At 42.4% G+C, this 27,562-nt stretch overlaps 1 protein-coding gene across 2 annotated transcripts in view; it reads right to left on the reverse strand.

The window, feature by feature from the left end:
- IL2RA (interleukin 2 receptor subunit alpha) overlaps positions 1-27,562 on the reverse strand; it is a 50,926-nt gene that overhangs the window by 12,608 nt on the left and 10,756 nt on the right. The window contains exon 2 of one of the 2 annotated variants that reach the window (XM_008002194.3): positions 706-897. In XM_008002194.3, the coding sequence (XP_008000385.3) occupies positions 706-897 (192 nt within the window). Of the gene's footprint in view, positions 1-705; positions 1,056-27,562 lie in introns of those variants that run through there. The other variant, XM_073018704.1, reaches the window with a different exon arrangement.

Raw genomic sequence — 27,562 nt, forward strand, 5'->3', positions numbered from 1 at the left:
GAATCACTTGAGGCCAAGAGTTTGAGACCAGCCTGGCCAACATGGTGAAACCCTATCTTTGCTAAAAATAAAAAAATTAGCCAGGCATGGTGGTGCACACCTGTACTCCCAGGTACTCGGGCAGCTGAGGCACAGGAATCACTTGAACTCCGGAGGTGGAGGTTGCAGTGAGCTGAGATTGCACCACTGCACTCCAGCCTGGGTGACAGAGTGAGACTGTCTCAAAAATAAAAATAGAATTGTGTGGCCGGCACGGTGACTCATGCCTGTAATCCCAGCACTTTGGGAGGCTGAGGCGAGCGAATTACTTGAGGTCAGGAGTTTGAGACCAGCCTGGACAACGTGGTGAAACCCCATCTCTGTTAACAATGCGAAAATTAGCCAGGCGTGCTGGTGGGAGCCTATAATCCCAGCTACTCAGGAGGCTGAGGCAGGAGAATCACTTGAACCTGGGAGGCGGAAGTTGCAGTGAGCTGAGATTACACGCCATTGCACTCCAGCCTGGGCAACAGAGTGAGACTCTGTCTCAAAAAAAAAAAAAAAGATTGTGTTTAGTGAATGACTATTTCAGGAACCACTAAAATTAGTTATCCTGTAGACTGAACTGGCCCATTTGTGTCTATAGGGCTGAGTGAACCGAAGCTGGGCTTTGTCTCACTCTGCTGCAGTTCTCTTTTTCTCGGTAGTCACAGAAGGGACACTTACCAGAGCTTGTGCATTGACATTGGTTGTCCCAGGATGAGTGGCTAGAGTTTCCCGTACAGAGCATATAGGGTGACCCGCTTTTTATTCTGCGGAAACCTCTCTTGCATTCACAGTTCAACATGGTTCCTTCCTTGTAGGCCACGGCTTTGAATGTGGCGTGTGTGATTTTTGGCGGGTCATCGTCACAGAGCTCTGCAAAGCAAAAGAAGACTATTAGGAGCTCAAGAGGCCCCGGGCAAGTACTCACATATTTAATCCTATAATAACTTAATCGCATATTTCTTCACTTTATTTAAAAGATGGTATGCCCCACTTTTTGTGAGAAAGGAACTAAGGCTGCTCCCATTGTTCTTCAGAAACCTTTGTATCAGAGCTGGCTCAAAAGTTAGCTACGACCAAGCTCCTCTCCAAAGCACAATGTATTTCAAACTAGATAAGTAGAAATTAATGAGGTTTTATTCTGATTATGCCTCATGTCAAGCAAGTACGGAGAGAGGAGGGCCAAGGAACGTGAAGAAAGGAAGGAGCAAAGTTACGTACATTTAATTGAGGGGCAAAATGTGTCTGTGCAAAATACTTTTCAGGATATACAAATTGTTAGACTTTCTATAATTAATGACTCTGTGCCATTTTTTGAGAAATATACAGAAAGAACTTCACTCAATGTCTGGCAAATAGGAAATGTGTGTTTCTCACCCACCTGCTCACCTCTGAGTTCACCAAATACCTTCTTATATTATGAAGACCTTACCCTCCCTCAGTCTGAAAAATGGACCCTGGTATCTCACTAAAGACACCAGAAGCAGTGGTCAAACATTAAACTATTACAAGGAAATGTGGCACAGGTCTAATCAGAAAAATAATTCCATTGCCTACTTTGCAACAGTTTCTCTGCTTTAAGAGATTAGATTTGGGGGGGAAATATCACATGCTGGATAAAGGAAGTGGACGGACGGGGAGATGACAGGGACAGGAAGAGGCAGGAAAGCAGGAGTCTGTGGCCTCTCCATGGATGGAAGCCCACACGGAGGCTGATCAGGGCTGCTGGCTGTACTCATGGCTGTGGGTTGGCCGGTTGTGTATTAGTTGTTCAGGTTGAGTGAAGCTTCTCTATGCACTTAGTTTCTGCCCAGCATCTTGTCATCTAGAAGACCATCCCCATCCAATGACTCAGGACTCTCCTGACACCCCTAAGAACTGAAGGTAGCGAGGCTGGGCGCAGTGGCTCATGCCTGTAATCCCAGCACTTTAGGAGGCCAAGGGTAGATCACATGAGATCGGCAGTTCGAAACCAGCCTGGCCAGCCTGGTGAAAACCACAGTATCTACTAAAAATACAAAACAATTAGCCAGGTGTGGTGGCATGTGCCTATGGTCCCACTTACTCAGGAGGCTAAGAGGCTGAGGCAGGAGAATCGCTTGAACCCAGGAGGCGGAGGTTGCAGTGAGTCGAGATCACGCCACTGCACTCCAGCCTAGGTGACACAGCGAGACTCTGTCTCCAAAAAGAAAAGAAAAGAAAACAAAACAAAAGGAACCAAAGGTAGGGAGAAATCAGACAGCTTGGCCCATCTCTAACCAACAAGGGACTAAGCAAAAGCAATTTAAATGGGCTTCATGGGCTAGAAATTACGGTGGAACAGGAACAGGCAACATAAGTGCTCAAAAAATTCTGGTAATCTCATGATAAGGCAAGAGCAGCAGCATGGTGGGAAGGGAGAAAGATGAGTTTCTAACTTCTAGCTCCAGCAGCTTACAAGCTACATAGTTTTATTGTTTTACTTCTCTAAGGTTCAGATGTGGTATAATAATAATTATTTTATTGATTTAATGATTACAGCAAATAATATACTAAGGTAACTTGATGAAAGCCCAGAAAATAACAGACGTGGAATAGATGGTAGTTCTGTTCCTTTCCTTTTTTTCACTGTCCAGAAAAAGAGAATGGTAATTCAGATAGAGACTGGACTGACGTTTACCTTAACCTTTAACTCTCGCAAAAGATTGTCTCTCTGTACTTCTTATATCACTGGTACCATTTGTTGGCACTTATTATACATCAACACCAACCAATATTTTATATATCAGAAGATAAATCTGTTGCTAAAGCAAGACATGGATAATAATCAGAAAAACCAGTGAAGACTTTTGCTTCCAGCCATCACAGAGTAACTGGGACCAAAACTTATGTTTCTGCTGAAACAGCTGTGAAACCAGCCCAAATGTATACAGCAAGTGCTTTCAGGTGCTGAACAACAGGCAGCTCAGGGCTACATGATTTGGGAGGAGGGAAACACACGAGAGGCGCCCACGGTTGCCCTGGCTTCCTTCCTGGGGTGCTTTCCTCCCAGGCAGCACCCAAGTGGAGCCCAAGCAGAGTGGTGGTCTCATTGACGTAACATGACTGGGATTTGTGGGGTGGGGCTCTGGAGAGGGCACTACATGAAGGGTGCTCAAAAAATATGTATAGGGGTCCACCCCAGGTTCTTAGCCAAGAGCTGGTCTGAACCTGAACAGGGCAGAACTCAGTGAGACTTAGCCCTGATCGCCCATTGTGAGGGCTAAGAGAAGAATAGTTATACTAAATTTTATTTATGAAAACAGTGTCTGAGCTGTGGGTTGTAGTTTTCCAATCCTGCTCTAGAGAAAGAGACATCCCTAGGATGAATTTCGAAACCAAAATAGACCTGCCCTTACAAAGATTAAAACCAAGAGGTTTTAATAGACAAGAGGATGTGCTAGTCATTTACCTGCCTGTCAGAGCAAAATGCCTTACCTTTTAAAGGACCACAAGATAATCCAGACCCTTTATAATGTATAGTTCATAATATCCAGCAAGTTAAAAGAAAATCTAGACATGTGAAGAAACAGGAAAATGTGACCTACTTGACCTACTCAAAAAAGTGCTCAATAGAAACAGACCCGTAAGATTGACTGGGTGTGGTGGCTCACGCCTGTAATTCCAGCACTTTGCAGGGACAAGGCAGGCAGATCACCTGAGGTCAGGAGTTAGAGACCAGTCTGGCCAACATGGTGAAACCCCATCTCTACTAAAAATACAAAAAATCAGCCCAGTGTGGTGGCGCATGCCTGTAGTCCCAGGTACTCAGGAGGCTGAGGCAGGAGAATTGCTTGAACCTGGGAGGGGGAGGTTGCAGTGAGCTGAGCACCCCAGCCTAGGTTACAGAGTGAGTGAGAGTCTGTCTCAAAAAAAAAACAAAACAGACCCCTAAATTGACCCAGATTTTGGAATTAGCACAAAAGGAGTTTAAAACAGTCGTAGTAAGTATGCTCAATGTCTTAAAGCAGAGGTCAGTAAACTACGACCTGCAGATTTGCTGCCATTTATTTATTTATTTGTTTGTTTGTTTGTTTGTTTGTTTATTTATTTATTTTTGAGACAGAGTTTTGCTCTTGTTGCCCAGGCTGGAGTGCAATGGTGCAATCTTGGCTCACTGCAACCTCTGCCCCCTGGGTTCAAGCGATTCTCCTACCTCAGCCTCCCAAGTAGCTGGAATTACAGGCATGCACCAACACGTCCGGCTAATTTTTGTGTTTTTAGTAGATATGAGGTTTCGCCACGTTGGCCAGGCTGGTCTTGAACTCCTGACCTCAGGTGATTCACCTGCCTCGGCCTCCCAAAGTGCTAGGATTACAGGAGTGAGCCACCATGGTCAGTGGTTTATTTTTATAAATAAAGTTTTATTGGAAGAAAGACACACCCATTTATTTACATTTTGTCTATGGCTGCTTTTCTGCTATAATGGCAGAGTTGAGTAGTTGCAGTGGAGTAACATGACCAGGTAACCTAAAATATTTACTCTCTGACCCTTTCAGAAAAAAATTGCCAACTGCTAATTTAAAGAAAAAATGGTTATAATGAGTGTAACAATAGGATATCTCAGTAGATAAATGAAAACTAGTAATTTTTTATTTTGAAATGGAGTCTTCCTCTGTTGCCCAGGCTGGAGTGCAGTGGTGTAATCTTGGCTCACTGAAACCTCTGCCTCCCAGGTTCAAGTGATTCTCCTGCCTCAGTCTCCCAAGTAGCTAAGATTACAGGTGTGTGGCACCATGCCTGGCTAATTTTTGTATTTTTAGTAGAGACAGGGTTTCACCATGTTGGCCAGGCTGGTCTCGAATTCCTGACCTCAGGTGATCCACCTGCCTCGGCCTCCCAAAGTGCTGGGATTACAGGTGTGAGCCACCATGGCCAACCAACATTTTTAAAAATAAGCAAATAAAACTAAAAGTTACAGTATCTGAAATGAGCCTAGCCAGGGCTTGAAGGCAAATCAATAGATATTATCCAAACTGATGAACAAAAGAAATTTGAAAAAGAATAGACCTTTGGCATCCTGTGAAACAATATCAAATAGCCTAACCTACATTTCATTGAATTCCCAAGGAGAGAGGAGAGAAAGAATGGAGCAGAAAAAATATATGAAGAAATAATGGCCAAAAATGTTTGAAATTTGATGACAGATATGGATTTACAGATCCAGATGTTCACTGCACCAAGCAGGCTATGGATAAAGAAAAGCACATCTAGGTACATCACAGCTAAACTGCTGAAAACCAAAGATAATGAGAACATCTTAAAAGCGGTGAGAGGGAAAGGACACATACCTACAGGGGAACAATGATGAATAACAGCTGACTTCTCAACAGAAACAATGGAAGCCAGAAAACAATGGCACAACAAATTCAAAGTTTTAAAAGAAGAAAATCCATCAGCCTTGAAATCTACCTAGAGACAATATCCTCCAAAAACGAGGGTGAATTTAGTATATTTTCAGATAAAAGAAAGCTTAGAGAATTTATTATGGCACATTTGCATTATGCTAAAGAAAAATTTTCAAGCAACAGAGAAATTACACTAGCTAGCAACATAAATCTACATGAAGTAATAAAGAACACTGATAAATATTTAGATAAGTGAAAAGACCACTTTTTGTTTTTAACATCTTTGAAAGACAACTGTTTAAAACAAAAATAATAATATAGTACGGTGGGTTCTGTTGAACATGCAGTTCTAGTATAAAAGTTAGGAAGAATGGAATTGTACTGTTTTAGGTTTTTATATCATATAGAAAATGGTACAATATTAAGTAAGTAGATTGTGATAAGCTAAGGATGCATACTGAATAGCCTAGAGAAACCACCAAATAATACCACAAAGAGTGTAGCTAAAAAGAATATTAAATTTGGTGAGCCAAACTGAAGAGAGAAAAGGAAGAATCGAGTAATAAAAACAGAAAGGGAACAACTAAGAAACAGATAGCAAGAAGGTGAACTTAAAGCCAGTCCTATCAGTAATTACATTAAATATAAATGGACAAAAATCCATACATTAAAAGACAGAAACTTTCAGACTGGATTAAACAGCAGGGCCCAATTATATGCTGTCTTCAAGAGAACACACTTTAAATACAATAAAAATGATGGGTTGAGAAAAAAGGATAGAAAAAGACATAATCTACAAAGATAAGCATAAGGAAGTTGGTGTGGTTATATTAATATCAGGAAGTAGATTTCAAGATAAGGAACATTATTCTCAGATAATGTGATTGTTTACATAAAATTACTGAGGAATCTGCAAAATGACTACTAGAATTTAGCAAGTTAGCAATTTCAGTATATATATATATATATAAAATCACTTGTAGTTAGTTCTATATACTGACACAACCAATTAGAAAATTAAAAATTAAAAATTGTATTTACAATTACATCAAAAAACATAAAATGTTTATAAATAAGTCTACCAAAAACTTGTAATGCCACTAAACTGAAAACTCTGAAATATAGCTGAGACATATTTTAAAAGAATTAAGCAAATGGAAAAATATACAATATTTATAGATCGGAACATTCATTTAAAAAATCTATTCACCTTAAATTGATCAATTAATTCAAGGCAACTGCAGTTTAAAAATCCAACACAATATTTAGTAGAAATTCGGAAGTTATTTCTGAAACCTCCTTAGAAACGCAAAAGACCTAGAATATCTAAGACAATCATAAAGATGTACACATTTAGAGGATTCATGATACCTGATATTCAGGCTTTCTATAAAACTATGGAAATCAAGGCAGCATAGTATTGGTATAAAGACAAACAGAAATGAAACAGAGCAGAAAGTCCTGAAATGGACTCACTCATGTTTGTTCAACTGATTTTTTATTTTAAACAAATAAATGTGCCAAGGAAGTTCGATGAGAAAGGAAAAATCTTTTCGACAAATGCTTCTGGAACAAATGGATAAATGTATGAGAAAAAACCTCACCTCTTATGCAAGAATTAATTTTATTATATGTATAAAGATAAAGATCTACATACTAGGTCTATACCTTATAGATGTAACCATAAAAGGCAAAACTACAAGGATTTTAGAAGAAAATAAAGGCAAATGACTTTGCAGGTTGGAGATAGGCAAAGATTGCTTATAGAGGATGCAAAAGCACTAACTATAAAAGAAAAAAATGGAAAATGTCTACTCATCCAAAGACATTAAGAAAATGAAAAAGTAAAAGACTGAGAGAAAATATTTGCAATATATTTATTTGTCACAAACACTTGTGTCCAGAATATATAAAGAACAACAAAACAATAGTAAAAGGCAAACAACCCAATAAATGGGCAAAGACTTGAACAGCCACTTCCCCCAAGAAGATATATGATTATCAATAAACACTTGAAAGTGTGCTTAATATCAGGTATCAATAAAATGCAAATCAAAAACCATGATGAGATAGCCCATTGGGGAAATGGAGGAAATGGATAAAAGACTGATACACCAAATACTGGAGAGGAAGTAGAGCTACTGGAACTCTCTTACATTACTGGTGGCAGTGTAAGTAATGCAATTACTTTGGAACACTATTTGAAAGTATTTTGGCTGGGCATGGTGGCTCATGCCTGTAATCTCAGCACTGTAGGAGGCTGAGGCAGCTGGATCATTTGAAGTCAGGAGTTTGAGACCACCCTGGTCAACATGGTGAAACCCTGTCTCTACTAAAAATACAAAAATTAACCAGGCATGGTGGTGCATGCCTGCAATCCCAGGTACTCTGGAGCCTGAGGCAGGAGAATCACTTAAGCCCAGGAGGCAGAGGTTGCAGTGAGCTGAGATCATGCCACTGCAATCCAGCCTGGGCAACAGAGTGAGACTCTGTCTCAAAAACAAACAAACAAACAAAAACAAACAAACAAAAAGAAAGTATTTTTATTGAAGTTAAATATATACCTACCCTACAATTCAGCAATTCTCCTAGGTATTTATCTGAGAGGAATGAAGGTATATGTCTACAGAAAGACTTTTATAAAATATTTATTTACTTCTTTCTTTTATTAAGCCCCTTCCATTCTAGGACATAGTAGCTTTAGTAATAATAATCAACTCAATAATTCAAATATCCATCATTGAGAGAACAGATAAGTAGCTTATGACATAGTCATACTATAGAAACCACTCAAAAATAAAAAAATAATGAACTATTGACATGGGCAATATTGATAAATCTCAAAAATGTTACGTTGAACAAAATAAGCTAAACACAAAATAGTGCACACACTTTGCTTTCATTTATATGAAGTCCAAAAAAAGACAAAAGTTATATCCAGAGACAGAAAGCAGACAGTGGTTTCTTGTGGTAGGTGGGTATTGACCAGAAGGCAGAAGTGATGAAAACGTTTATGCAGCTGTACACATTTGTCAAAACTCATCAAATTGTATGCCTCAGATCTGTGCCTTTCTTTACAAGTAATTTTAGCTCAACAAAATCAATGAGAAGCGTACTTAGCAACTCTTTTGTCATTATTCGTTAGCACAAACAGCCAGGATTGACCACAGATGCTTTCGGAATCTGAAATGCCAATCACAAGCCAAGAACATTTCTAAACACAACAATTTGAAAAGAAGGAGACAAATTGTCTTGGAAGCTGTTTTGTGACCTTAGAAACTCTTTCATTCCATGAGGGTGTGTTTTGCTAGATGAGGTAATGGGCATTTTCAGAGTCATCATAAATTAATCTGAGCGTCTGAAGAGGTCATGCGGGGACAAGGGGAGGTTCCAGAACTTCTTATTCTCACAGACTTTCCTTTCATAAAGAATCTTTCCTGGAATTTAGAACTATGACACCTCCAGGTCTGTAGCTCAGTAACCACTAAAGAGCTTGACTGTAATCCTTTTCCCTGAAAGGCCTTGCCAGGAAGTGCCAAACATCAGCTGAAGGCAGCAGGAGGTAGAAGAGTGTGTGGAAAGGTACGCTGGAGGGTTGCTCTTTTTCAGTCTAATGGGAATAAATTTGGGATTTTTTTTTAGCCCTTCTCAGCATAGTGTTATAAAAGCAGCAACAGAACAACATCCAGAAAAAGAATAAAAAATAATTTGTCTAAAAGTCTTGCACAGTAATAACAAAGGAGGATTCCATTTATATGACTCCAAAATGTTGAAATCATCTTTCCCTATATTATCATTCTTTTATTTTTTAAGACAGCATACCACTGCCCTCATTCTCTAGTTTTACTCACTAAGAATGCTAAAAATTACTTCTCAAAATTCAGCTAACAAGGGCTTTTCTCTGCCTTTACACTTCCTCCTGTCTTTCCAGACCCACTTCCTGCTTCTCCCAATGGGTCTTCTCAACATAAATAATTCTCTCCTGGAATATTTTCCAATTCCCAGCTCTATGCACTCCCCCAGCTCACACCACAAGGGACCTGGGAGCTTGGGAGGCAGACAGAATTTTCCTTAGAAGAGGGGAAGGGGAATATTTTTCTCCCTGTACTTTTAAAGTATTGGCACTATTCTGGATGTAGACATCACCTTCTTCTCTGAGAGTATTTGAAGTGTCTGGTGTCTACGGACTGTGGGAAAATTTGAGATGATCAATTCGGGAGTTGGAGGTGGGGGTGTAGGGTGGTAAACACTCAAGGCTTAGAAACTGGGGCTCCCCACCCTGCTTTAGGATCTTACCCAAAGGGGTTGGCACAGGGCTGAGAAGCAGTGGGGCTCCTGTCCACCCTGCCCAGCACCTACTCCCACCAAGGCAACTCAGTGGTATTTAGTCTGCCAGGACTAGCCCAGAAACTTGAATGGGACCCTGAGAGAGCCAAGGGTCCCTTGGGCCCCCCTAGGGGCTTTCTGTTTGCCCTGGGTCTCCCTGTGTGGGCAGGAATGGAGAGTCACGGCCTGCCTTCATGGCAGTAGGCTCTGAGTTGGCGACTGGCGGCAGACCAAGTTCTAAGTGGGCTTCCCAAAGCCACATTCAGGCTGGACGGAGCTGCTCTTGCACACGGTTTCTGTGGGCTGGATTTTCTCTGTTGCACACATGCTTAGTATCTGTCTCTCTCTTTGTTCCTGAGTGGTGGGCCCCACATGTGGCTCTGAGCAGGCTGTATCTTCATTCTGGCAATAAAAGTACTCTGGACACTGTTAAGGTGAGAAAAGAAAAGAAATCGGGGCTCCCAGGAGGAAAATCCTGAACCACAGGATCTGCAGTGAGGTGGCCTTTGCCTTTAGTTTTTGTGCCTTTTATGTGGGCAGAGGGAAAAAGAGACAGCCAGCAGTTTTCATTAATCCTGAAAGTGCCGAGGGCTTTGGCCTGGGACCCACACCAAGGGCATAGGCACAGAGTCAAACCGAGCTCTTCTGGTGTTGAGTGTGTTCCACATCTTACGTTGGATTTTGCCGTGAATGCTCAGACATGGACAGAATCCCACTTGTTCCTCGTCCTTTTCCACCTCACCTGCATCATTGTGGCTGAAATACAGGATCATGGGTGTATCTTTCCTCGTGAATTTGTTGCCTCTAAGAGTTCTGTATGCAGCTGAAGGGTAACACCCCTTGGGAGCTTTTGCCTTGTCTGGCTGACACCTTGGCAATCGCAAGTGACTGTGACGGAGAGCTACCTCTTCTGGAATGCACCATGGAACAGGTCTGGGAGAACTGAGGGTGCAGATGAAGGGCCCTCGACAATGCTTCTCTTTGCACTGTGGGGTTCCCTTTCAATGGACTGCTAGAGATTCAACTTCTCTGTCTCCTTGTGTGCCTGCTGGAAAGGGAAAAGCCAGGCATTTGTAGTCCTCCTGCCATAGATGACCAGAACGACCTAACCCATGACAAACAGCGACAGATTTAGGGATTCAAGCCAGCTTTTCTGACTCCCAGGCACCTGCTCTCTCCTTTTGACTGTTGGACTCTGCTCTCAGTCACTTGTCACTTTTCCCAGAAGGACAAATGTGCAGCTTCTATGTCTTGGATTTTAAATAAAAGCCAAGGAACTTGGTGAAATGAGGTGGTCTTTGCCTTCCGCGTCACTCTCTGCTCCTCCGGGCAAGAGGCCACATTTTTCTTGCCACTGAGGTTAAGTAAAAACAAAACAAAACAAACAAACAAAAAAGAGACCCCATTCACAGTAAAGATAAACAGCAGGCCAGTGGCTCTTCCCTGACGTGGAGTCATGAGCCCTCTTTATTTGATTTTGCCACATACCCGCCGCTCCACTCCCATAATCTGAAAGGTATCCCTTTACTTTTTACCACTTCATTAGTAGAATTGTTGTGTCCCTTGAGTTAACCAGAAATACAAACCCTGGAAGGAGACGTGAGGGACAGTCATTTTAGAGAGCAGATGCCACTGCTGAAGAAGAAGGACATCCCGTTTGGCTGCTCTAGAGCCGGCAGGACGGTGCTGAGGTTGTTGACAGCAGCGTGTGTGCAGATCCCCCGGGATCTTGCAGATTGGGATTTGACAGGGCAGGCGTGGACGCTGAGGCTATTTCTAACAAGCTCCCACATGATGCTAGGGCTGCAGATCCCAGGCCACACTTGGAATAGTGAGAGTTTCCAGTGCGCAAAGTCCCGGCTGCTCGCTCAGTCCCCTCTCCATCTGTCCGCTTGATGACGACAGGACCCCCATGCCTCCAGTGCACAGTGAGCACTGCTCAATCTGCATCCACAGCAGTTTGTGCCCAGACGCGTTCTCACTCGGCATCTAACAGGGTGTTGTGAAAACGTCATTGGCTGGAGGAAAGGTGGGTGAGTGAGAAACGTTTGTGGGTTGAGTAACTTTTTGTCATTGTTTTTTTCTCTGATGTTCAAAGTGAAAGAAAACTCATTTGGCCCCTGCAGCCCATATGAGCAACATGAAAGATAAAGGAAAAAGAGGCTTATAAAGGATGTGGACCGAGTCTGAGATAAGATTCTTTGCCCCTTGGGTGAATCAAGGTCAAGTTGTTTTACTCTTAGCCCAGCTAGCCCTGGGTAAAGGCTTCATCCCTCTTCTCTTTCCTATCCATATATCAGAGCTTTAAGCTCTACTTTTACCCAGTGAAGATTAGAATAACGCACGGAGCACAGGAAACGTCTAGATGATGATTCACTGAGCTTTACAAGGGACACAGGTATGCATCAAGAGCTTGGGCCACTGGGTGAAGAGAGTCTGGTTCTTGCTCTAACGTGGTTCATCTTCTGCGTCAGAATCAGACAGATTGTGGGTGTCAGAGATCCGAATCTTCCTCTTGTTCCAGTCACTGACTCCCTGTGGTCCCTTCTCATTTCAGATGCTCTGTCTGTAACATGAAATGAAAAGAATTCCTCCTAGACCCCTAGCCAAGTTTCACCTTAAGCTTGTTGACTCCCAGAGGAAATCCCTATAGGAGACTGGAAAGAAGATGTTGGAGCCAGAGGCTCTCTTTGATTGTCAGGTGAAGTTTACTGTTTAATAAGAACTCCAAAGATATGCATAATATCAAAGGTTGTCTCTCACTTCCTTGGGAAACTCAAACCAGCAGTTTAGGCCTTTAGAAAGTAAGTGGTTTGGGTGCAAAATAAAATACCATGGAACTTGTCAAACATCCCTTTTAATGGTATCATAGAATATGGGAACTAGAAGAGACCTTAAAGATCATTTAGGCCAACCTCTACATCTTATAGATAAGAACACTGAGCCTGTGGTCATTCCACAAGTTTGTGGCAAGCCTTGGATTACAATAGATCACCAGGTTCCCTGACTCCTAGTTCAGTGCTTTTCCAACACCCAGAATCATAATCTTCAGGAAGGAGCATGCTTTTCACCTATCTGTTGAAGGTTATCTCTCACAAAGAGGTGGAGCTATATCTAAACTATCTGGGTGCTGGGAGGTGTTTGTGTGATGTTGTGGTTTAGTTCAGATTATTATCTTTGAAGAAGTCAGAGGGCCCAGGCCCTCCATTTGGGGTTATCTATGTAATAATAACTATGATATCTGATCCCTGCATATATGCTGCTTCTTTGCATATACTACCTTCAATGCTCATTATGGCTCTGAAAGGTGGATATTGTCATCCCCACTTTACAAAGCAAGAGATTGAGGTTCAGAGAGATTAAGTAAGTTGCCTAAACCACACAGCTCAGGGTGGTAGGACAGGAGTCACGTGAAAGTCTACCATTGCTGCCCTCATGTCAGCCTTCTAAAAAATCTCACTTTTACTTTCAGGAAATTCTTTCAAATAGCAAACATAAATGCACACAAAGAAGCAAGGAGGAAGAAGACAGAACTGTGTAGAAAAGGTTTGTGGAGGCAATTTGTTCTAAGGTTATTTATTATTTGAGAGGAAGGCTATTGTATTGGTTAAATCTGGGCTTTATAAAGTCTGGATTCATGTTAAAATGTTAAAAATTACATCTAAAATGACAGTGTAAAGTGAATAACTTACAAGCTATTGGAAAAAAAGAATAAAATAGGATAAAAACTTACTTAAATCAAAAGAAGGGGAAAATGCATAGAAAGAGAAGGTAAATGTAAGGAACAAAATAAGACAGTGGAAATTCATCAAACTATATCAGTAATAATTACCAATGTAAATAGACTAACTGCAGTTAAAGAATGTTGGACTGCATATATTTTTTAAAATATGCAGTTATATGCTGTTTATAAGAGACATGCTTAAAGCATAAAAGCTCCAAATTTTGAAACTAAAAGAATGGACAATTGATTCCAAGGAGTTATGTTAACATCAGACTTCAAGGCAAGGGCATTAATAGAAATACAAAAGTCAGTATGCATTGCTAAAGGTTCAATTCACCAGGAAAACATAAAAATGCTATATGTGTATACACTCAAAAACATTACTTCAAAATATACAAAACGAGAACCAGGAAAACATAACACTTACGTACTTCTATGCACCCAACAACATAACTTCAAAATACACAAAGCAAGTATTGACAAAACAAGGATAAATTTAGAAATCTGCTATCACAATGAGAAATTTTAACAGTGTGGTTTATGATGGATAGGTCAAACAGACAGAAAATCAGTAAGAATAATCAAATGTCATAACCACAATTAACAAATTTGATTCCAACAATAGCAGAGCCAACTCTTTTTTCAAGCACACATGGGACATTTACAAGACAGTAGAGGAGTTGAAGGCAAGTTAGAGGCATAAGAGTGGGTATCTATGGGGTAGGAAAATGGAAGTCTAGATAAGGAATAAACAGAAGGAAATGTTGAAGGGAAAGCTCTGGGTGTCAGAATCTTCCTCCTGTTTCACTCACTGGCTCACTGTGGTCCCTTCTCATTTCAGATGCTCTGTCTGTAACATGAAATGAAAAGAATTCCTCCCAAACCCCTAGCCAAATTTCACAATACCTTAAGCTCCTTGACTCCCAGAGGAAATCCCTGTGGGAGACTGGAAAGAGTCTGTTGGAACCAGAGGTTAGGTGAAGTTGACTCTTATGAGAATCTGAGCTTCTTTAGATTTGGATTTACCAGCCTGAAAAGTGTAATACCATCTTTTGGTACAGAGTTGTTTTGTTTTGTTTTGTTTTGTTGTTCTTTGAGACAGGGTCTCGCTTTGTCACCCAGGATGGAGTACAGTGGCCCAGTCACAGCTCACTGCAGCATTGACTTCCTGGTCTCAAGCTATCCTCCTGCCTCACTGCCTCAGCCTCCTGAGTAGCTGAAACTATAAGCGTGCATCACTGTGCCCAGCTAATTTTTGTATTTTTTATAGAGATGGGGTCTTGCAATGTTGCCCAGGCTGGTCTCAAACTCTTGGGCTCAACTGATCCATCCACCTGCCTCGGCCTCCCAGAGTGTTGGGATTACAGGCATGAGCCACCACCCCCAGCCAAGTTTTTTATTTTTATTTTACCAAAGTTTTTTTATAACATTCATTTGAATGGTGTTATAATCTCATTCAGTGATCAAGACATGTAGGCTGAGAATCTTAGTCACTTGTTGAAAGTTACACAGCTAGGCTGGGCATGGTGGTTCACGCCTATAATCCCGCACTTTGGGAGGATGAGGTGGGCAAATCACTTGAGCCTAGGAGTTTGAGACCAGCCTGGGCAACATAGAGAGACCCTGTCTCTACAAAAAGTACAAAATTTAGCTGGGCATAGTGGTGTGCGCCTGTGGTCCCTGCTACTCGGGAGTGTTGAGTTGGGAGGATCGCTTGAGCCCAGGAGGGAGAGGCTGCAATGAAATTGCTTCACTGCACCCCAGCCTGGGAGACAGAGTGAGACCCTGTCTCAACAAAAAAAAAAAAAAAAAAAAAAGGAAGAAAGAAGTTACATAATTTGTAGTGCAGACCAGTATCAGAGATGGAAAGATGAGGTGCTACCTCTACAGACTGCAGACAAAATCTACAGTCCTCTACCTCTGCTGCCACCTAACCCCTGGAGATACTGAGAATTTGGTCAGGTGGCTTATTCACTTGATGGCTCTTTCTCACTTACTCTCAACTTTCTCCTTGGCTTTTGCACTCCCTCAACTCTCCTTTTTCACATATCAAAATTTCCCCATTTGCACTCATCATTTGCTCTTTATTCTTTCTTCCTTTCTATTTTTTTTTTTTTTTTTTTTTTTTGAGACAGAGGTTAGCTCTGTTACCCAGACTGGAATGCAGTGGCACGATGTCGGCTCACTGCAACCTCCGCCTCCCAGGTTCAAGCGATTCTCCTGCCTCAGCCTCCCAAGTAGCTGAGATTACAGGCACCCGCCACCACACCCAGCTAATTTTTGTATTTTTAGCAGAGATGGGTTTCACCTTATTAGCCAGGCTGGTCTTAAACTCCTGACGTCAGATGATCCGGCCTCCCAAAGTGCTGGGATTACAGGTGTGAGCCACCGCACCCGGCCCATTTGCTCTTTTTTCTGTGGTTGTCTCTCTAAGGTGAATTCCCCCACTATGCACTGTGCCCCCCCCACCCAGTTACCCTCTCTCTGAGGGTCTCACCGGGTCCCCTCCACAGCTGATGAGCATCTCAGGTACTTAAAGGTCCTCCCAGCAATCAGTCCTCTTTTCCTCACAAGTCAATACCTCCTGAGAGTCGTGTGCCTCACTGTTTCTACTTCCTCTCAAACCACTCATCCCATGACCTTCTGGTCCGTCTTCTGCTTCCACTGGAACTATTTTTACAAAGTGCACCAAGAAGCTCCCAGTGGCCAAGCCCAGTGGTGTTCATTCTCCTCAAAATTTGCTTTGCACTTGGTTCCTTTGACTTTTCCTGCCTAAAATTTCATTTTTGGTATCATAAGAATCACGATCTCCTGGTTCCTCATCTCTTTGGCTTTCTTTCTCTGAATGCTCATTTAATTTGCATCTTTGCTCATTTAACCTACATCTTAAAAATGCCTGACTGGGCACAGTGGCTCACACCTGTAATCCCAGCACTTCAGGAGGCCGAGGCGGGTGGATCACCTGAGGTCAGGAGTTCAAGACCAGCTTGGCCAACATGGTGAAACCCCATCTCTACTAAAAATACAAAACATTAGTCGGGCGTGGTGGTGGGTGCCGGTACTCCCAGCTACTTGGGAGGCTGAGGCAGGAGAATGGCTTGAACCCTGGAGGCAGAGGTTGCAGTGAGCCGAGATCGCGCCACTGCACTCCAGCCTGGGCAACAACGTTACAGACGCCTGCCACCAAGCCTGGGTGGTTTTTGCGTTTTTAGTAGAGGTGGAGTTTCACCGTGTTGGCCAGGATGGTCTCGATCTCTTGACCTCATGATCCACCCGCCTTGGCCTCCCAAAGTGCTGGGATTACAGGCCTGAGCTACCAAACCCAGCCAACTTTCTAAGCTGAAAAACAATACTTAAAATGTTAATTGATTAAGCTTGATTGTGTCAGAATGAGGAAATAGAGTTTCTTTTGAATTCATATTCTAAGAACTATTTATGAGAACACTGTATTCGGTTGTTTCCTGTCACCTATATTCACAATAATAGATTATAACGGATTTCAATCTACTGAAGCATGGTCGGTTCTCCAGTTGCTATCAACCAAATCACCATGGTTGAATTTGAATACTTCCAGTGATTTTTGGTTGTTGTTGGCTGCCCACATCACCTATTATTTATTTAAACTATCCTATATACAAATACACTTTTATATACAATTACAAATTTTTTCTTAGCCATCATTAAATCAAACCTAAATTTGTGATATATGGTCTTGTCTTAGTTGTTAGCTTTGCCTTTTGTCTCTCTTTTCCTAAATCTACCTTTTCTTCCCCAAAGGCACTCAAAGACTTAGTGGCATCTTTGGGTTTTTCTCACTCCAATTGACTTTAAAAGAACCCTCATTATTAGTGATCTGATAAAACTGGTAACATAGATAAGGCATACAATTGTTAGAAAAAAGAAGACAAAAATAATCATTCTATGTGAGGAATTTAATTAAGTACTTAGAAAACTCAAGACAGTTAAAGTATTAGAACTATTAAGAGTTTGATAAGATGGCCAGATAGAAAATTCATTTATAAAATTCAACATTTTTTATATATCAGCAATAACCAATCCAAAAATATAATGGAAAATGACATTTTTTAACAGTTGCCAATCCTTAGTTGCCAGAAATGTGCTAAGTTCTGAACAGAAGATCCTAGAACTGGGAGAGATGTTAATTAACTGTGGACTTTTAACATCAAGAGTACTTTGAGAACTTAAAGGGTGAGTTAATTCTAAAAGTAGAATTAAAACATATAATATGCAAACTAGTAGAAGGAAAAGAGAAAATAAAGGAAACTCAATCAACTTAATAGAAGACAAGAAAGGATAAATATAACAGTAAAAGAAAAATAATGGTTAATAAAAGTTCAAAGTAAAATAGCATAAATAAGTCCAAATGTGTACAATAAATATAAATGGATTAAGCTTGCTTGTAAAAGACAGAGATATTCCGACTGAGGGGGAAGAATTTTCCCCCAAGTCCTGCACAAGGTCTATTTTTATTATTTCAAAAGACATCTTTAAAATATAGTGACATGTGAAGATTGAACTAAAGGGCTGGAAAATACATTATATGCAGATATTTAGCAACCAAAAGAAAGCTCAATAGCTACAATAACATAGAAGAAACTAAACCAAAAATGTATTTTCACAGATAAAAATCATTGTGGAAGTTATAATAATCTTGACCCTGTATACATTCAACAATACATATTGTTGATAAGGTAGCCAGATATAAGAAAGCTCCATAGCTATGATAACATAAGAGAAACTAGACCAAAAAAGCATTTTCACAAATAAAAATTATTCTGAAAGTTATGATAATCTTGAACATGTATACACTCAACAATACATATAGTTAAGGTGAAGAATTACAAAAAGAAATTAATTCTACAGTCAAACTGGAGAATGTTAACACATTTGCACCTGATTCTAGCAATGTATTAAGAAAAAAAAATTCTGATCAGTCAGAATTTATTCCAGCAATAGTGAATGGTTTAACGTTGGAAAATCTCTCGATGTACTTAAGTACTTTTATGGTATAAAGGGAGAAAACCTACATGATCATTTTAATAGAAGAAGAAGAGCATCTAATGATGATGAAAAGAATATCCATTATCGATTAAAAGAAAAAAAAATTTTAGATAGTAGAAATAGAAGGAAACTTCTTTAACCAATAAATGGTAGACACTGAAATCTTACAGAAAATGACATGTACCTGTTACCTTAAAAGCTTTCTATTTAATGGTGGAAACATATATAATTCCTGCTTTTATTCTATACTGTATTGAACACCCCAGCTAATGCAATGGAACAAGCAAAAGAAATCAGAGGAATAAGAAGTGGATAAGAAAAAATAAAATTGTCATTTATAAATAATAATATCTACCTAGAAAATCCAAGAATCTATAATTATCCAAAGACTTAGTATCCATAATACATAAGGAAGACTTACAAATCGATAAGTAAAAAGCCAACAACCCAATAAAAATAGGGACAAAGGATATGAACAAGGAGGCCACAGAGATGACCAAAAAAACATATGAAAGCATGCTCAATATCACCAGGTATCACTGAAACTTAAGATAGTAATGAGACTTTATTTTATATTATCAGATTGGCAAAAAAATGCTAAAATTTCCCAGTGGTAAGTGATGATGAGGAATATGTGAGGAATTCAGGAAATTTTATAAATTGCTGATGAGGATTGTAAATTAGCATAGCAATTTCAATGAGAAAATTTTAAATATAGCAGTAAAATTGAAGCTGGATCAGTGATTTCACTTCTAGGTATATTCCTAGAGAAATTCTTGCATATGTGCACACATTCAAGGCTGTTTATCAGAGCATTGCTTGTAATAGGGAAAAAGCAGACACAATCTAATTGTCCATCAAAAGAAGGTTAGATTAATAAACTCAGCATTAGCAATAACTCTGTATTATTATACAATGTAATCATGTACAGTTGTTGAAAAGAATAAACATCAAGAACGAATCTCAAAAACAGTGTTGAGTGAAAAAAGCAAAGTTGCCAAAAGAAACAGTATATTATGCATTTACGTATAAAATAAAAAACAAACCAGTAGTGTATATTGCATCAGGAGATACAACCCAGGTTCAAGAGAGCAATTACTGGAGGGGAAGAATGGGATTGGGTTGGACAGAGAGGGAGCTCCACTATATCCATAGCATGTATTTATTTGTTTTTGTTTCTGTTTGTTTTGTTTTTCGAGATGGAATCTTTCTCCATCACCCAGGCTGGAGTGCAATGGCGAGATCTGGGCTCACTGCAACCTCTGCCTCCCAGGTTCAAGTGATTCTCCTGCCTCAGCCCCCTGAGAAACTGGGATTACAGGTGTCTGCACCACGTCAGGCTAATTTTTTGTATTTTTGATAGAGATGGGGTTTCACTATGTTGACCAGGCTAGTCTTGAACTCCTGACCTCAGGTGATCTACCTGCCTCAGCCTCCCAAAGTGTAGGGATTACAGGCATGAGCCATCATGCACGACAAGAACATGTATTTAAAATAAACAAAAAGGACATGAAACAACCAAGGTAAACTGTAAACATTTACTGAATCCTGATGGTGGGCACATGATGGTTATATTAATCTTCATGTTTTTCTGTATTGTTTGAAATTTTAATAATTTTTAAATATTTATAGAACAAATAGGTTCTTCTTGCCAACCTCCCAAAAGTTGATTCTTTACCAAAGCTTCTTCCAAAGGAAGTGATTAGTTCAGGGTCTTTTCCTTCTGTCTGTGGATGTGGAAATTTATCAGAGAAAGAAACCCCCTTCTCCCCCAACTCAGTGGCAAGTCCACAGCCGGAAAGTCTAACTCCCAATTTTATTTATTAAGTCAATCATCCAAATCACCTCTCAGTCCTCAGCAGCTGAATTCAATACAATGATTAAGCCTCGAGCATCTTCCTAGAGAAGGTGGTAGTGATGCAGGACAAGCGAGCCCCAGGGTGGGGCTTAGCCCGCAAGGGTCCTTGGCTTTGCCCAAGAAGGAATTCAGGGGCAAGCCAGTGGTAGAATGAAAGAAAATAGCTTTATTGAAGTGGCGATGTTATAGTTCCTGCTGTGCTACAGCTCCGTGACTGCTTCTGCAGAGCAGGGCAACCACATAGGCAGAGAGTGGGAGGTCAGGGCAGTTCTGCATTCATATTTATATCTGCTTTTAATTACATGCAGTTTAAGGGGCAGTTTGTGCAGCAATTTCTAGGGAAGGGGTAGTAACTTTTGGGTCATCTGGTCAGTGCTATGGAAAGGAGCAGGAATGCCTGGGTGTTGCCATGGCAATGGTAAACTGACATGGCACACTCATGGGTGTCCTTATGGAAAGCTGCTTCTGCCCCAATCCTGTTTTTGCTAGTCCTCAGTTTGGTCCAGTGTCTGAGCCCTGCCTCCAGAGTTGAGTCCCACCTTCTACCTCAGTAGGAGGATTTTTAAATGGCATAATTACAGAGATATAAAATTTATGTATGCATGTGACCAGAGGAAAAAGTAAGAGAATCCAACATATAAGTGGTAGTATTGGGACTTCATCTACTACTCCCTCTCCACCCATTCTTTTGGCTGGATGAGCACCCAAGAGCAGAGCACAAACCTTGGACCATGGTAGGTTCTGAATGAGTACTTAGAGTGTGTTCGCATTAGCATTGGTGCTGTTACCCATTGATTGGTTCTTTCAAACAAACATTCCCCTTCCTTGTTTCATTCAGCAAGCACAAATGTTGAAGGAAATGTGGGAGAAGTAAAGTGCCTGTTTCAGGGCTTGGGGGATTTAAGGAAGTTGCTGTCATCAAAGAAAAGTTGCCTGATTCCCTGGGGAAAGGAGAAGGCCGTGTGCTTCAAGGAGGAGACCTTTGCTTCAAGGAGATCTCCAGGCACTTGGGCACATCTCTGTAGTAATTAGCACAGAAGCACTGTAGTTATTTGTTATCTGACCCACAGTTTCTGAGACCTGGTTGACTGGGTCAAATAGTCAGAGTTTCTGCAACCCTAAAATGAGTAACTCACAGGGTAAGACCCTTTTGGAGAATGACTGTGCCTTACTCAACACTTGCTAAACAACAACAACACGATGGGGTGGTGGGATGGAGGGATCTAGTTATTTTCTCTTTACTTAGAAGGGAAAAAAGAAGCAGGAAACCAAAAATACCCCTACAAGCAGCTGCCGCTAAACCATCACATTTTGGGACTTCAAATGCTTCCGCAAATGAAACGCTGGGCGCTGGTTATTTTCTAATCCTGGGAGTCTTCTCGGTCGACAACAGGTTTCCGGGCATGAAAGAGTTAACCACAAGCTCACCACAGAATGTCAACCCGATTAAAATAAAAGTTATCAGATTTCAAAGGGGGAAGTAGAAACAGACTCTTTCTTTCTCTGAAATCTAAAAGCAGTTTTTCCTCAAATCTTTAAAACCAATTTCTTGGGATGGAGTCATATTTTTAGTAGAAATATGCTAAATCGGTGACTCCCGCCCACAGTCTTTTCTGCAAGGAGAGAGACTCTTCTGAGAAACTGGAGCGAGGAGCTGAGGAAATTTTCAACTCAACGGAATTTCCCCTGAGAGTGTAAAGAAAGACAGAATAAGTAAGTATAACTTATTTACAGGTAGAAACTTAAGGAGGAAACAGAAAAGAAGGAAAAAGAAAAAGTCATCAAAAACGATGGCAACCTCCGAAGTCATGATGCTAAGTGTTTCTCCTGGGAACCACAGCCCAGTTGGTGTCAGGTGAAGGCCGGTCCTGTTGACACAAATCCTAATTGTGTCAGGCAGGCCAAGCCCACATGTCCAGACCCCAGAGTTCTGGTCAGGGGTTCCCAGCAGCCAGGCTCACTCTGCCCTGCTCCTCAGCCATCTCCCAGGGGGGACTGTTGTACCCCTTTTCCTTCCTGCTCTCAAGAATTCACACTCAGTTTTACACAAGACACACATTGCATATACTGTGTGTTGTTGACAGGGATCATGCCCTTTCACAGAGAATGACAATCCAAATGTGGAAACACATTTGGGAGAAAACACATTTGGGAGAAAACCATGGGAAGTGGGGAGCACTGATTGAGGTTCTGGGGTCTTGGGGCCTTCAGATACTACCATCATCTGCTAGTCTACTGTGATTTTGCTTAAGAAGGATTCAGTAGAGACAGACGGCATCATGAAAGTATCAAATCCACATGTTCACAGATGCTACCCCAGACATCGGGGAAGACAATGACATTTCAGGCACTGTGGGACTGGTGGAGTGGACAGCATAGAACAGAGAGGTTAAAGTTGTAGGTTACATGGTACCAAAAGCCCATGCCTGTGCTCCAGGGATTGGCCTCAGACACATAAATGCAACCTCAAGGCTTTTGCTGAGTTCAGTCTTTGTATTCAGCTGTGGGTGGGTCAAAAGGCCTGTCTGCTGACCCAGCCCTCTCCTGCAGCCATGCTGAGAGGAAGCACAGGCTTGCATTTCTTCAGAGTTCCTTTAAAGTATTGGTTCTCAACTATTCCTGCCTTAACACAAATTCTTAGTCAACACACAACATTTGATCTCTGATAGTTTCAGTAGGTGGGTTCTATTCTTTTCAACAGATACCTGGGGTTAGTGGGGGGGAGCATTCACACTGGGCTTCTTAGAGAGCTGAATTCCAAGGTGGCCACGTTTCCTAAGGACATGGGAACTTAAGATGCAGGCGGGGATCCCATGTCCTATTGGAAGGTTCAAAGGCTTCCTCAGCACAGTGCTGAGATCCTGCTTGTTACTCGGGTGTAGGACAAGTAGTTATTAAGCCACAGAATGTTAGGGCTGAAAGGGACAAAGACCCTCTCCATCTCTCTGCATGCTTGCATGGAGAACATGTATGCATTGTCCAAGGACTCTCAAATCACTGCATGTCCCGCGCATGCCCTAGCCCTGAGGAGGGACTGAACCCTTGCCGATGTGCAGAAGGGGTTAATCAGACCATGTGGACACAGCTAGCCCAAGGAACAATCCCCATGCCAACAGCATTCCATCCCGACCTCATACCATGTGCACAGCACCTGGTGCTGGTGGTGTCAGCAGTGTGGCCTGTTCCACACTCAGAAGGCAGGATGAACATAGACAAAATACTAGGATGGCAAAGGCTGGTTGTCACCTGGGGGCCTCACAAGCCACAGCACCAGAGGAAGGCTCAGGAGTCAGCCCACTCCAAAGCTCTTACTGCCTGTAGCATGTACCCTGCCTCCTGCACCCTGTGCCTCCGGGCCACCAAGAACAGCAATCACATCAGCTGAGATGCAACACGCTGCATGCCGAGCACACAGCAGAGCTCACACGCAGAAATGTTCTTGGCTGTCCTGACACCAATGAAGGAGCTTATCATGAATATGAAGGATAATTAACATACCTATTATTTTATTAGACATCATAATTCAAATATAATAAAGTATATAAATATAAATATATCATAAATGAAATATATAAAATACCATCTTATCTTATGAAATTATCTTATATGATAATAAAATAACTATACAGATATATAATAAACAATTAAGATATGTTATATAAAGCACTATAGTGTACTCATTAATATAATTAGTATATTATATGATAAATATATATAATAAAAGATATCATACACTAATAGAGTATAATAGTCAATATAATTAAAATTAGTACTTATGCAATCATTAATTATGAGATGATGTGTTCTTCTCATCTCCATTCTATAGAGGCAGGAACTAAGGCACAGAGAGGCCCAGGGACTTGCCCAGAGCCACACAGCCCTTCAGTGGTGGAGCTAGGACTTGGACCCAGGCAGCATGACAAGCGTGTGCTCTTACGCACGAGTGTCCGCCTGTCCTCCCGCCTGCCCTCCCTCATGTGCTGGCTGTATCCTGCTCCTGTGGCCCTGACCCTCAACTGCCCTTGTCACGTGTCTGTCTTGCATCACAGGAAGGCTGTCATGGGAATCCTGGGATGGGTGGTGACGAGTAAGCAAGAAGAGGGGTTGCTGGCGTTAAGAGATTTTAGAAGTTGGAATCGCCAAAAATTGAGGCTGGATTAGTTGCTGGAGGACAGAAAGGAAGAAACAAGAATTTTGCCCAGATTTCCTGGGCAATGGGGAGGATGGGGTGCCATTCATTGAAATAGCAAGGAGAGGCCGGGTGCGGTGGCTCAAGCCTGTAATCCCAGCACTTTGGGAGGCCGAGACGGGCGGATCACGAGGTCAGGAGATCGAGACCATCTTGGCTAACACAGTGAAACCCCGTCTCTACTAAAAAATACAAAAAACTAGCCGGGCGAGGTGGCGGGTGCCTGTAGTCCCAGCTACTCGGGAGGCTGAGGCAGGAGAATGGCGTAAATCCGGGAGGCGGAGCTTGCAGTGAGCCGAGATCTGGCCACTGCACTCCAGCCTGGGCGACAGAGCGAGACTCTGCCTCAAAAAAAAAAAAAAAAAAAAAAAAAAAAGAAATAGCAAGGAGAGGAGAAAGAGTAGTTTCCGGGGAGGGAGGACAGTTCTGGATGTGTAGACTGAGCAGCCTGTGAGGCATCCACACGGAAAGGTCCAAGGGAAGGGCCTTTGGCCATGCAGACTACAAGTCCAGCAAGTCACATTTAGTGAGCACCTACTGTGCTCTGGTCACTCTAGGCAGGCTAGCTCATGTAGCCTTCCAGCACCCAGCAGGATCTGTGTTATTCCCATTTCATACGAACAGAAGCTGAGGCCCACCGAGGTTAAAAACCTGCCCTCAGGGACTTCGATGGAGGTTACTCAATGCCCTACGGGTTTGCCTTTCTGCTTCCCTTCATTCTTTACATAGACCCAGTGCTTTCTCTTCTCCCTTCATTCTTCACATAAACCCAGTGCTGTCTCTCCAAAGTACAAGCCATGCCCCGACTGAGACCCCTCTGGGATGTTCTATTCCTTCCAGGACACAGTTTAAGCCCAGTGACATGGCAAGGCTGCAAGACACAGCTCATGCCCAGCTTCAAAATCTCCACTTCCACCATGTGTCTGAGCTCTCCTGCCTTGCGGGACTCTGTGTGGCTCTTGGAGCTCACCACGTGTTTTGTCTTGGGCTTTGGTCAGTGTATTACTCAGGGTTCTCCAGAGAGACAGAACCAATAGGATGTGTGCAGAAAAATCAGAGAATATTTATACGGGAATTGACTCACTCAATTACGGAGGCTGTGAAGTCCCACGAGACACCAGCTGCAGCTGGATAACTGGGAAAGCCAGTGGTGTGGCTCAGTCTAAGACTGAAGGCCTGAGGACCAGAAGGGCCCTGCTGTAAGTCCCAGAGTCCAAAAGCTGGAGAACCAGGAGTGCCAATGTCCAGGAGCAGAAGACACATGTCCCAACTTGAACAGAGAGAACACAACCTTCCTCTGCTTTCTTGATCTATTCTGGTCCTCCGTGGTTGGATGATCCCCACCACACTGGTGAGGGTGATTTTTCTTTACTTAGTCTACCAACAAGAAATTTACCCAGTCTATTCAATTCAAACGCTAGTGTCTCCTGGAAATACCCTCACAGAGACACCCAGAGAGAATGTTTAGCCAGCTCTCTGGACATCCTTAGCCCATGCAAGTTGACACATTAAAATTAACCATCATGCTCATGCCACACTTCCTAATGCATTTCCGCCTTCTCGACTCCTGCTTTCTCTGAAGAGCTCCCATTGGCTGTCATCTTTCTCTAGAAAGCCTCTGGGACCCTTCCCCTGTCTGTGCTTCATGGCATTTCTCTGCAGTCCCAGACTTAGCTCCCTTTTCTTTACGCGGCACTCACCCTACTGTATCCATCTCACTCCTACCATCTTGCTAGTGCCTGCACAGAATGGCACGCAAAGGTTTTCATAAAGGAAAGCAGAAATTCGCAAGTTCAAGCTAGGATTTGAATTCAAGTCTGTCAACTTTCCAAATTCATAAGACTTTTCCATTCCCTCAAGATGCTTTTCTGGTTGGGAAAAATTCCAGTAGGCAGACAAGACAGGGAAGATTATTCCAGAAAGGGAAGAGGGTGTTCCCGGGAGTCCAGCTTTGCAATCACAAATGAGGTGGGTTCCCTTTGAAGGACAGGAGGAGACCTACTGGCCAAGATGTGCTGTGTGCTGAGGGAACAGTCTTGGCGGGAGAGCGTGTTGTGTGCCAGGCAGAGGAGGTGGCAAAGTGCCCCTGATGCAATGGAAATGACTGGAGCTCTTGCAGTGGAAAGGGCGTCATGACAGGTGCTTTCAGGGGAGATCAACTTGGGGATGAATAACAGGGTGACTGAAAACCAGAGCTTCAGGGCCTGCCTAGGAAGCCCAGGAGATTAACGGTGCCTGTTGACAGCTTGCTTCCTATGTCAGGCCTGAACGCGTGGGTTCTGCTCAGATCTACTGGCTCTTTGCTTTCCTGGGTGAGTGAATTACTGCCTCATGGTCTCAGTTTTCTCATCTGTAAAATGGAAATGGTAGCAGGGCATGGTGGCTCCAGCCTGTAATCCCTGCACTTTGGGAGGCTGAGACTGGTGGATCAATTGAGGTCAGGAGTTTGAGACCAGCCTGGCCAACATGGTGAAACCCTGTCTCTACTAAAAATGCAAAAATTAGTCAGGCATGGTGGCGGGCGCCTGTAATCCCAGCTACTTGGGAGGCTGAGGCATGAGAATCTCTTGAACCCGGGAGGCAGAAGTTGCAGTGAGCCGAGATCACGCCACTGCACTCCAGCCCGGGCAACAGAGTGAGACTCTGTCTCAAAAAATGGGGGGTAGGGGGTAATGGGGCTAACAGTCCCCATCTCCTAGGGTGGTTGTGAGGAATCTGTGAGATCACAGAAGCAGAGCACGCAGCAAGGCCTGTCTGGCCTGAGAGTGCTCAGAGCTGGGATCCCAGTGCAGGACGAGGAGGAGGAGGACGGGTGCCCTGGTTACAGGTCCTCTTGCACTGGATTGAAAACGAGGCCAGAGAAGCAGAGCTTGAGAGACGCTGGGAGAGGGAAAGTGAAACTGAAGGTCCAGTGGGTGAAAGGTAGTGAAAGCCCGAAGTGCAGTAAACCAGGAATCAACATCTCCAGCCGAAAGGCTCACAGTGTGGTCTCATCGCCACCTGGGCATCAGCGAGATGTCTGGAGAAACGGCCCGTTTATTCTGAAACACCCC

This window comes from Chlorocebus sabaeus, chromosome 9, assembly GCF_047675955.1.
Source record: "Chlorocebus sabaeus isolate Y175 chromosome 9, mChlSab1.0.hap1, whole genome shotgun sequence".
NCBI lineage: Eukaryota > Metazoa > Chordata > Mammalia > Primates > Cercopithecidae > Chlorocebus > Chlorocebus sabaeus.